The sequence below is a fragment of the Gadus morhua genome, chromosome 16, assembly GCF_902167405.1.
Source record: "Gadus morhua chromosome 16, gadMor3.0, whole genome shotgun sequence".
In the NCBI taxonomy this organism is placed as follows: domain Eukaryota; kingdom Metazoa; phylum Chordata; class Actinopteri; order Gadiformes; family Gadidae; genus Gadus; species Gadus morhua.
Genome location: NC_044063.1, coordinates 18,144,203 through 18,154,767, shown reverse-complemented (window position 1 = coordinate 18,154,767; position 10,565 = coordinate 18,144,203). Strand labels below are relative to the sequence as shown.

At 50.9% G+C, this 10,565-nt stretch overlaps 1 protein-coding gene across 1 annotated transcript in view; it reads right to left on the bottom strand.

The window, feature by feature from the left end:
- Positions 1-475: 475 nt before the first annotated feature.
- Positions 476-10,565, bottom strand: part of sik2b (salt-inducible kinase 2b) — a 44,030-nt gene continuing 33,940 nt past the window's right edge. Inside the window, exons 9-15 of the mRNA XM_030380528.1 lie at positions 10,469-10,565; positions 8,354-8,585; positions 7,831-8,124; positions 5,835-5,995; positions 4,906-5,013; positions 4,333-4,421; positions 476-4,228 (exon numbers count right to left, since the gene is read on the bottom strand). The exon at positions 10,469-10,565 is cut by the window's right edge and continues 62 nt beyond it. Coding sequence (XP_030236388.1) covers positions 3,586-4,228; positions 4,333-4,421; positions 4,906-5,013; positions 5,835-5,995; positions 7,831-8,124; positions 8,354-8,585; positions 10,469-10,565 — 1,624 coding nt within the window. The 3' untranslated portion in view covers positions 476-3,585. The remainder of the gene's footprint in view (positions 4,229-4,332; positions 4,422-4,905; positions 5,014-5,834; positions 5,996-7,830; positions 8,125-8,353; positions 8,586-10,468) is intronic.

Here is a 10,565-nt window from a genome sequence, read left to right as displayed (position 1 = left end):
TGATGGTTGTGACATATTTTTCCATTAGTCGTCTTGAGTATAGTACTCCAAGACATTTGGTTTAAAAAGTGCTTTCAAAAGTTTGCGAGTGGCCTATTCATATAGTATGCTCAAAATTGAATGAAGCAAATCAATGCTTTCTTCTAGACGTGGGTGACATATCCTTTATGGAATAGTGCCCTGGGTGCATTGAAAATGAGTATATGTATGCAAGTGAGGTCTGTATACCTTCTTTGGATAATGAGAACTCAGACCTGCAGGCAGAAGTCTCAAGCTAATTAAAGGTGCAGTAGGCAACATTTAAGTGCTGTAATTGGTTCGGAATTACTGGGTGAATGCTGAGAACCTCTTGTGGTTCATTGCGCCTTCCTCTGGAGTAAGACAACAGAAGAAAGCCTACCCGCTTGCTTAAAAACATTTGGGGGAAAAATTGCACGTGTGCACACACACAAACACAAAGGAAGGGTACAACATGTTTATGTTCAATAAACCTTTTTAATCTCAACAGCAAGGTAGCTTATGTGTGGTCAACATCAACAAAGGTAAATATAAAACTGGATTTCTATTGATAACATTGATGTCTTTGTTCAACAGGAGGTGCAATCATGATACTTGGAAAGATGTCCAACTATAATCAATTTTTCTTTTGTCTCCATCTTGAGAAATATTGCTCTAATACTTTTAAATGGCATATACTGAACAAGCGACAAGAGAAAGCATGGTGGCTGGACTGATCTATAAGCTTCTGGAACGCCACACGGTGGTATTCCAGGTAAGCTTCTGGAACCCCACACGGTGGTTGTCCAGGGAAGCTTCTGGAACACCATAATGTGGTGCTTCAGGGAAGCTTCCGGAACACCACACGGTTGGGATCCAGGGGAGCTTCTGGGACTATAACTTTGGTTTTGTACCTTTTTGTAAAACCATACTCTACGTGGTTCTGGAAATAAAAGAAATAAACGTAATGAAAAGGGTCTATAACGCTGTTGATTTAATTTATACTATATAAAAGAAAAGTAAAAAGGCACACTGAACACGATTCAGGTTCAACACAAAAACTCAAACCTTCGGTGCACTCCATGAGTGTTACAAGATTCACTAAACCTTCTAATTTGTACAAAAGCACAATTACTTTAACCCATTGCTGCAGACATCCCCCTCTCTTGGGACTTAACAAAGCAACAATCGGTCCAACCAAATCTGGTCATTTCTTTGAGAAAATGATTTTTTGTGTCCATTATCTGGGTTAGACAGAGGACAAATGTGTTTCCTACAGATTTGGGTTTGGTTTCATCCACCAGGAAACGGTAAACCAACATGCTCGCTCCTCCTCCACCACCATCACTTCCACTCACGCAGTGTCTCCTCTTCCCCTGCCACGTCAAAGTGCTCTAGTATTTTTACTTCCACAGATTGCCATGTAGGTCTCTAGTCTAACCTGAACAAAAATAAAGGATCTGTGATGGGACAGTACTACTGTTGGTTCGAAGTGTCTTCTATGATCCACGGTAAGGACTGTTGACTAGAAACCACACGGAATTCACACATAATAGAAAAGTTGCTGCGTTCCCAGTTTGATTTTGAACACCTTAAGTACTTGCGTCAGTCCAGATAACTGCGCGCAAGCGGTGGCCCTGTCTGACTCATACTATTCAGACTACAGACAGCCTCAACGTGTTTAAGCGATAAACCCCAAAGATCTTTACTACTAATGTGGCTGCCATTTAATAAAGGCTCAACCCAATCACCATTTTCGATACGTTCCAATAAAAGCAACATTTTCAGAGAACGGAAATCTGTGCGCTTCAAGTACATTGAAAAAAATCCAAGTGCTTTGAAAAACAATACAATTTGCCTCCCTGTCGCAGGCTTGCTGTCAGTCAAAGAGCAATTGTGAGCCCCTTGGCTAAATCCAGTGTCAGGTGACCAATGTCTTTCTGGTGTTTGTCTTACAGCAGCCCCCTGAGCAAAGAGGGAAAACATTCCTTCATCTAATCCTATTAAGAGAATCTTTACGGTGTTAATTCCATTAATGCCAACATTATTCCACAGAAACACCATTTCATCATTAACAAAAAAAACGGGGTATTACTGTAAAAGGGAGGAGAGGGGCAGGAGGTTATTGGATTAAAATAATCACTTGTAGGCTACAACTGTGCATCAGGGGAGGAGGTATGTCGACTGAAATGTAGATAGGTGTATCTGCAGCACCCATGTGACATGTTCTACAGTTTGAATGGGAAGTGGAGTAAGCCTTGAGACAATTTCAGTCAGGCAGGCAGACAGAGCTGCAAACACACGCTTGACACAGCGTCCCCCCCAACCACAACCCAAGCTTATATCTGCACTTGCAGGGGGAGTGAAAATAATATATCTCGGTTACATCATCAGCTCAAGTCTTGTTGTCGCCGATGACTCAGAGTTCACCACAACCAATCAGAATTGGCTGTACAGATGAGGCCTCCTTTACCCATTCGTTTTTTTTTTGTACAATCGTTTAATATCACGAGCTAATATTGCTTCAATATTGCCAGAAAAACAGATTGATATTGACTAATGAACACCGCGACTTCTTCACCCAGCACGCATGAACAATTCAAGCCCTTGCCCTCCGTTCATCAGGTCAACATGTGCTCCGCTGGATCTCTTCAAATAAAAGTGAAGCCCATGCCGCCGATATATGTGTGCTGACAGGTAATCACTTCTGCTTAGGAAACCTCACCTCCAATCAAATGGTATGAACACTGTTCAGTAGTGTAAGAGTTCAATGTGGTTCAGTAGTTCAATGGAAAGCAGAAAGGAAAGTATTCAGAAATGAAACTACTGCTCACTGAATCTGTCCATTGTCCGTCAATCATATGCATATATAACAGAGGCAATAAGCAGTTGTTTGTTCTAATCAAACAAAGTTCAGCATATTCATATAAGAAAGAAGGCGGTGAAATGTAATGCTTCAAACATTTTGTAAATGTAGTCGTGAAACCTATATTATTATTATTATTATTATTATTATTCAAAAGTACCCACTATGGGCATCTTGCAGGACAAGGTGGCATGATAAACAAGCAAGTGACTCATTCCTTTCAAACAAAGAAAATGAATGCATCTCGAAATTATTCTACAAATGTTCTGTGTCCTGGCGTTGTTGACGTCCTACTCGCAAGAGAAAATGTGCCGTTAAGCTGCTGTGCTTTTGGTTCCAGATAAGCCCCCCCCCCACAGACACCTAATGGGATCAGCTGCACCATCCACAGGCTGCGTCCTGTCCCGACACCACCACCACCCTACCTAGGTATACGTTGGGGGTAGGGAGGGAGGTGGGGAAGAGGTAGGGGCCGGGCATGACTTCAACCAAGGAGGAGAGGGGTAGGTAGGCTGAGGGAGGTTTTGGTAGAGGAGTCTTCTTCTGAGGTTCACTAAGAAACGAGGAGTCAGTATTTTAGTCGTACACGTTTTTTCCTTCTTCTACGCCTCTACCCCCCGTTGCCCCCCCCCCCAGCCCTCATCTTGCTGACCGCCGTAATGCGGCACACAGCTTCACCAGCTCCCCACAGAATCACGCCGCCCGCTCCCTCCGGCCGGGCTTCAGTTGACCATGACGAAGCCGTGCTGGGAGTCCACCGTATCCATCATCTCGCCGTCCAGCAGGGGGTCCTGGAGCTCGGGGGGCAGGGTCAGGGGGTCGTAGTGCCCCGGCCCCGCCATGGCCAGACCCCCGTCGCCGTACCCCCCCACCATGGAGCGAGGCGCCGGCTGCCCGGGGTCCAGGGAGAAGTCGTACTGCTCTGCGTAAAGTGCCTCAGCGGAGGGTCCAGGGGTCTGCTGCTCACAGCAGGAGGGGTAGCTGCCGTAGCCCAGGGACGGGGGCTCCACGGGGAGCTGGTGGTGGGGGTGGAGGTGGAGGGGGTGCTGCTGCTGCTGCTGCTGCTGCTGCTGGGGGTAGTGGTGGTGGCTCATGTAGGGGTCGAACACCATGCCCTCCCCGGGCTCCACCAGGGGGAGCAGGCCGGCGGGCTGCTGGTGGAACGAGGACGAGGGCTGGGGGCCGATGTGCTGATGGGGCGGGGTCTGAGAGGGTCCCATGGGGGGCATGGCGGGGCCCTGGGGGGAGCAGACCGGCGCGGCGCCAGGGGGGAAGGAGCCCTCGGCGATCTGCATCTGGTTGAAGTAGGACTGCAGCCCGGCGCTCTGAGGCTGCTGCTGTAGGTACATCCTCTTCTGGTGCAACCTGGGCAGGCGGGGGGGAACAAACACACACTTTGTGTAGACTTGGGACCCATGTGAGGTGTGGTTACTGGTTGTCATCGGTGGTGGTGGCGGCGGTGGCAGTACCTGTGCTGCTGGAGCTGCTGCTCCAGGCTGCGGGGCGTCTCCGTGCAGAAGAGCTGGCAGCTGGCGGGGCTGTTGGCCAGCGCGTTGGCCTGCAGGAGGGCAGGCACAGTGGGACTAGGTCACCGCCATGGCAACCAGCGACAAAATATTCACCAGCCACAGTTGTGTTCCGTGCACACAACCCCCCCCCCCCCCCCCCCCACCCACCCCCCTTCCGCTCAGCAATGAACCTGCTAATCCTGACACGTCTCCCACATGATAAAGTCTGCACCTAAATACCTTTTGTAAAATACACGAGACGTATGGAGCAGGCTTATAGGCAACAGGATTCGATTGTGTCGTGAGAGATCAACTAGACATGTCAGCTCTGGGTTAGTCCCAACTGAAAGCTTAGCTGAGGGAGAGTGTAGCCGATGTTATGGGTTGATATGTTAAGCCTGCCCGAGCCGAGTGTAAAAACATCTTCCAAATTTAAAGCGTGTTAATTTCACGGCTCCTTTCCTCTTGCTCAATAAACACGCACACCTCGTCTAAAAGTGGCTCCGCGTACCCACTGGGAGGTCATTGGGTTACCTGCAGTCTGTGGGAGAGGTACTGCGTCTCTAGGCTCTGTCTGCGGGACAGGAGCTGGGGGCCCCCCTGGTACAGGGCCTGGCCATCCTGTTGCCTGGATGCCTCGCCCTGCACACACACAGACACGCAGACAATATGTGACACAACAAGAGATAGGGAGACAGTGGCGTCTGTAAACAGAGCAGTCTCTGCACGCATGTACGCACACACACACAAAAGAAACAACTCGAAGGTAATACAATTATGCCCATTAGGGTCAGTGTGTCCCACAATCTAACCAGCTTACTAAAGCTGTGCTGTGGAAATGCCACTGGGCTCCTGCCAGATGCCTTATCCTAAATGATAAGTGCTCCAGGGACCGGACATTAGTCAAATGAAATGGAGACAAATTAAAAGGATAATGGCTGGTAGCTTCATGAGCATCAGAGAGCTGCATTATTATTACATTAGTGGTGGCGGGCACATTGGAAGCATTGTTTGGTGTTCTTTCTACTACCTTTCCTGATTTCATTTGCCTGGTGCTTACGGTAACGATGGCTCAATGATACTTCCTTACATGGCTATTCACTTGCGTTCAGCGGTGTGAGTTGGTACGTGTGTGGCTGGGCGTGTGTGTGTGTTTGTGTGTGTTCCCCCTCAGATCAGGACCAGTGAGTACCAGTTACTAGCCTGGTCCATTTGAGTGACCTCAACAATGCCTCTATTCTCCCTGGCCCGGGCTCCAGGCCCCAGGGGCCCCGAGACAGTAAACAAGCCACAGTTGGCTGCCTCTTCTGGGGTTACACAACCGGCAGGGTGGGTGACTTCTTTCTGATGATGAGTTGCGAAGGGCAGTGGGGTGAAGAAGGGACTGGTACTATCGAGGGGGGGGGGAAACGTTATTTTGTGCGTGTGCGTGATCACGTGCGTGTGCAGACAGACTGGCTGACCTCCAGGAGGTTGTGCAAGTGTTGCTGTGGCCCGAGGGGACCCGCAGGGCCGGCCCCCTCGCCGGAGCCCATCTGCTCCACCAACATCTGGACCTTATTCAGCTCCAGGATGCCTTTGGTCCGGGCCAGGTTCTGGAGGTGCTGCCGGAACGCCACCAGACCTGAGCGCGCACACACACACACACACACACACACACACACACACACACACACACACACAAATAGACAAACACACACACACACACACACACACACACACACACACACACACACACACACACACAAATAGACACACACACACACACACACACACACACACAGACAAACACACACACAAACACACACACACACACACACACACACACACGCACACACACACACACGCACAAACACAAACACACACACACACATATATAGATAAATATATAAACATTTTGAACCTTTTTTATTGACTGAAAACGAGCGGAGAAGAAAGAAGGAAGGTGAATGAGAACACAGGCTCCTTCATGGCTTGACTGGAGCGTGTGTGTGGCTGGCAGCATAAAGGCTGTAGCAGCTGTCGGTAGCGCTCCCCTCGCCCCTGCAGCAGTGTGACTGGATGTACGTCAGCGGCTAATGTGGGAGTGTTGGCGTTGACGCTGAGAGAGAGAGGGACGAGAGGTAAAGGGGGGGGGAAAGGTACAGGCAACGTGTGTGTGTGTGTGTGTGTGTGTGTGTGCATCTGTGTGCATGGGAGTGCAGCAGCAGCAGCAGCCGTGATCACACGCCCTCCCGGTGGGGACTGGTTCTGTCTGTGAACAGGGGGGACCTGACTCACCCTGATCCAGGAGGCTATTTAAAGACTAACAGCGTCGTGTGACGCAAGCCCCTACACCCCCCCACTCCCCCCTCCCCCACACCAGTACGTCATCATGAGATGTCTTAGAAAGCCTCCCTGGTACCCACGTCATGCAGGGCGGGGTGTGTGTGCGGCGCGTACATCTCTTTCATCCTCCTCCTGTGATTAGGTTTCACTGGGCTTCAAGTACGGTTGCTATCAGGCTGTGAGCGAGGACACTTGTGATGGTCTGGGTGGAGAGGGAGGAGAGGGAGGTTGGGGAGACGGGGAAGCATACTCACACTCTCCTTCTGGTTCATTACGTTCCCCGCTGCCTACTGTGGGACAGGTCTGTAATCATGCAAGAGAGACTGGAGGAGAATTCAGTTTGGACTCACATTGTTAAATTAGTCTTCTTGGTATTAATAAATACTGTAAAGGCACCTTTGATATAAATCCATATATAATTTTGTGGATGGAATATTGCAGCGACCGAAGATGTGATTATCATTAGTATTTGATTATTAAGTAATTAACGACTGACACAGCTCTAGTTATCCTGCTTTGTTTTATGTCCTCACGTTTATCACCAAACACTTCCTAATGAGCCTTGTAGCGTGCTAATGCACGTAACCCCCCCCCCGGTCTGTAAATAGTGCGGGACATCGACCTCATGTCCACAAACACAGACCCCGGTCGTCTGCTCGCGCCCCCATGCCGTCTCGTCGGGCCTCACCGGTGTGTTTATACCCGTGTTTTGCACGGAAAAACAGACTCCCGTATGACCGCGCGGTACACTAGCGTGTTCCCAGAGCGCACTCTGGTCTGAGGGTGTGAAAGGGGTGAGGAGGAGGTCGGACCTGGCAACGTTCAGTGTGCTACGTGTGAAAGAGGCAGGAGGGAGAGATGAGGAAAAGGGAGCCGGGGAGAGTGTGAGGCTAGAATGCAAAAGGCGAGAAAGGGATGGAAATGGAGTGTGCTAAGGAGAAGGGAACAAAGGGAGAAAGCACGAGCGTGAAATGGACTCCCAGGGATCGACACGGTACAAGAGAAACCGAGGCTCTCTCTGCGAGATAGGGGGAGTCACAGTAAGAGAAAGGAAGAGAGTGGGCAGAGGGAGGGGGAACCAATGCAGCGCACAGTGCACAGTAGCAGCAGTGTAAGGGGTGGGGGGCGGACCCTGGGTGAGTGAGGTGTCAGAGGCTCGTCTGCCCTCCCTGAAGCTGATGGGCGAGCGATTGTGGGTCTCTCTGCGCTGGGAGGTCAGGGCGGCCATGGCGGGGTTGGCGGGGCGGGCGTTGAGGAAGGCGCCGGGGGACTGGCGCGGGGCGGGGCCGGTGGCCAGCACCACTTCACTGAGGGAGGGCGCGTCCTCCAGCAGGCTGAGGTCGCTGTGCACCGAGCCCATGTCGTAGCCCATGTCCGAGTCCACGCTGCCCAGCGACGGGTTGTGGCCCAGGGTATACAGTTTCCCTAGGGGGGGGGGGGGGGGGGGGGGATCAGATCAAACGGTTACAAGGGAGGAAAACAATAATAAATAAAAGAGAAGTCTCACTATTGTATGAGTGAAGTACTTTGTATGTATTGTTCCATACACACGGACTCGATTGCAACACCTTTTAACAACGGCTTTAGAATGAGTGTCATCAAGTAACATGTCCAAATGACAGACGCCAAGTGCCCGACGGATGAGTGGCCGCACCTTGGCTGGAAGCCCCCGGCTGGTTGGTGACCTCAGAGAGCGTGTGCCTCCGCTGGCCGAAGCGAGCCGTCTGATAGGCCGAGAGCAGGTGGGCGGGGTCGTCCTCGGCGTCGGGCTCCTCCGTCTCGATGCCCTCGTCGATGGACGTCTCCATCATGTTGCTAGGCGACGAGGTGGAGGACTTGCGGAGGACGGCCGGGGGGGGCAGAGGCTCCAGAAGGCAGCCGTTCACCTGGAGGCGAGCGGGGAAACATCCGAGAGAATCTATTATGGTCTGGCGTCAGGGAGGACACTTAATAGCCCGACGGCGACGCTACAGTATCGGCTGCTTTAAGTTGCTTTAAAGTCGTCCCAAGGTTAAGACATCCGCACCCTGTAATATTCAGACGTAATCACGTAACGACGTGTGTGTGTGTGGGTGTGTGCCCGGGAATGCATATTTGATCTCCCTGTTAAATGATGGAAAGACCTGAGTGAACTCGACGAGACGTACATTGACATGACATCCACCATAAGGCTCTGTCATCCTCCCTTGCGTGTTCAGAGCATTGCTCGGCTGCACACACACAATCGATGGCGGTCATTTGTGTGGTGAGAAAGGGCTAACTGGAGGAGAACAGCCGCCATGCTGAGAGGGGGACTTCCTTCCTTTATTTCTCTCCAGCTTCTCTGCCATTACTGCAACTGGACACATACTAGGCGAGGTGTGTGTGTGTGTGTGTGTGTGTGTGTGTGTGTGTGTGTGTGTGTGTGTGTGTGTGTGTGTGTCCGTGTTTCCGTATGTGTGTGTGCGTGCGTGTGTGCGTGCGTGTGTGCGTGCGTGTGTGTGAGTGTGAGAGAGAGAGAGAGAGAAAGAAGGTAGGGATGTAGGAATGCAGGGTTGGGGAAGTATGCTCTGAATGAATGTTCCACGGGATAGGCACTCCTACACACTTGCGCGTGCGCACACGCATGGGCAAACACAAACACACACAAACACAATTTGATGCACACGCTGGCAGGTTGAATACATCAGGTTGAGTTGCCAAGGGCAACCAGAGGGCCAATGTTGGTGTAATAAGAGACGCTTAGGTCTAATTCCCCCTTCCTTTTATTTTTTTCATTGTAGCCGGCAAGGCAAGGGACGTTTTTAATCACGCGCACTGAGCATGCACACACAATTTTAAGGAACAGAAGAATTATGATAAAGAAAGAGCAGAGATACCAAGACAAGCACAATGAACGAAGAGAGAAGTGTCCAAGTTCCCTGACTGTCATGGGGCCCCACGGAGATTCCCATGAGCTTTACATAACCAGGGCCCCCTAATCTTTTCGGCGTACTCATTCAAATGTCAATGACGTACACGCTGCTGTACCCATACGTTGCTCCCGGACGCCAGCTGACGTGCTGCTTATCGCCGGGCGCACGTCACAGTCGATAGGTGATAAGAACCATTAGTAACAGCCACCCACTTCGTGCCAGGAGAAAAGGTCGGTTGTTAGCACCCAAGAACCCAAAACACGGCAGGGACGGAAGCGAGAAAAAGGGTGCGTGTGTGTGTGTGTGTGTGTGTGTGTGTGTGTGTGTGTGTGTGTGTGTGTGTGTGTGTGTGTGTGTGTGAGTGTGTGTGTGTGTGTGTCGGTGTGTGTGTGTGTGTGTGTGTGTGTGTGTGTGTGTGTGTGTGTGTGTGTGTGTGTGTGTGTGTGTGTGTGTGTGTGTGCAAGCCGTGAAGAACAGGCAGCTGTCGGTGGGGATGAGGGTGCAGCCTGAATGCTTATATAAGACGGCAAGATAGCTGCACTGTGATAAACACACACACACACACACACACACACACACACACACACACACACACACACACACACACACACACACACACACTCTCTGAGGCTTGCTAGGTCTTACGTATCAAAGAGCAGTCGCAGTTAGGCTTACGGGAATGAACTTCTAGAACTTTCCAGGAAGGGCTTGAATAACTTCATACACGGAAAACAACCCCCACTGAGAGAGAGAGAGATAGAGAGTATACTATAACGGACACACCAGCTATTGATTTAATACAGCGGGCTATGGAGAGAGAGGGATGGATTCACAGAGAGAAAGAGAGAGAGGGTGACCGACATGAGTGGACCTACTTTGGGGGTGGTGACGTCTTCAGCCATGAAGTGGTGCTCAGGGGGGCAGGCCTGGGGGAAGGCGAAGGAGGTGTCGGAGGAGGCCTGGGACAGAGCG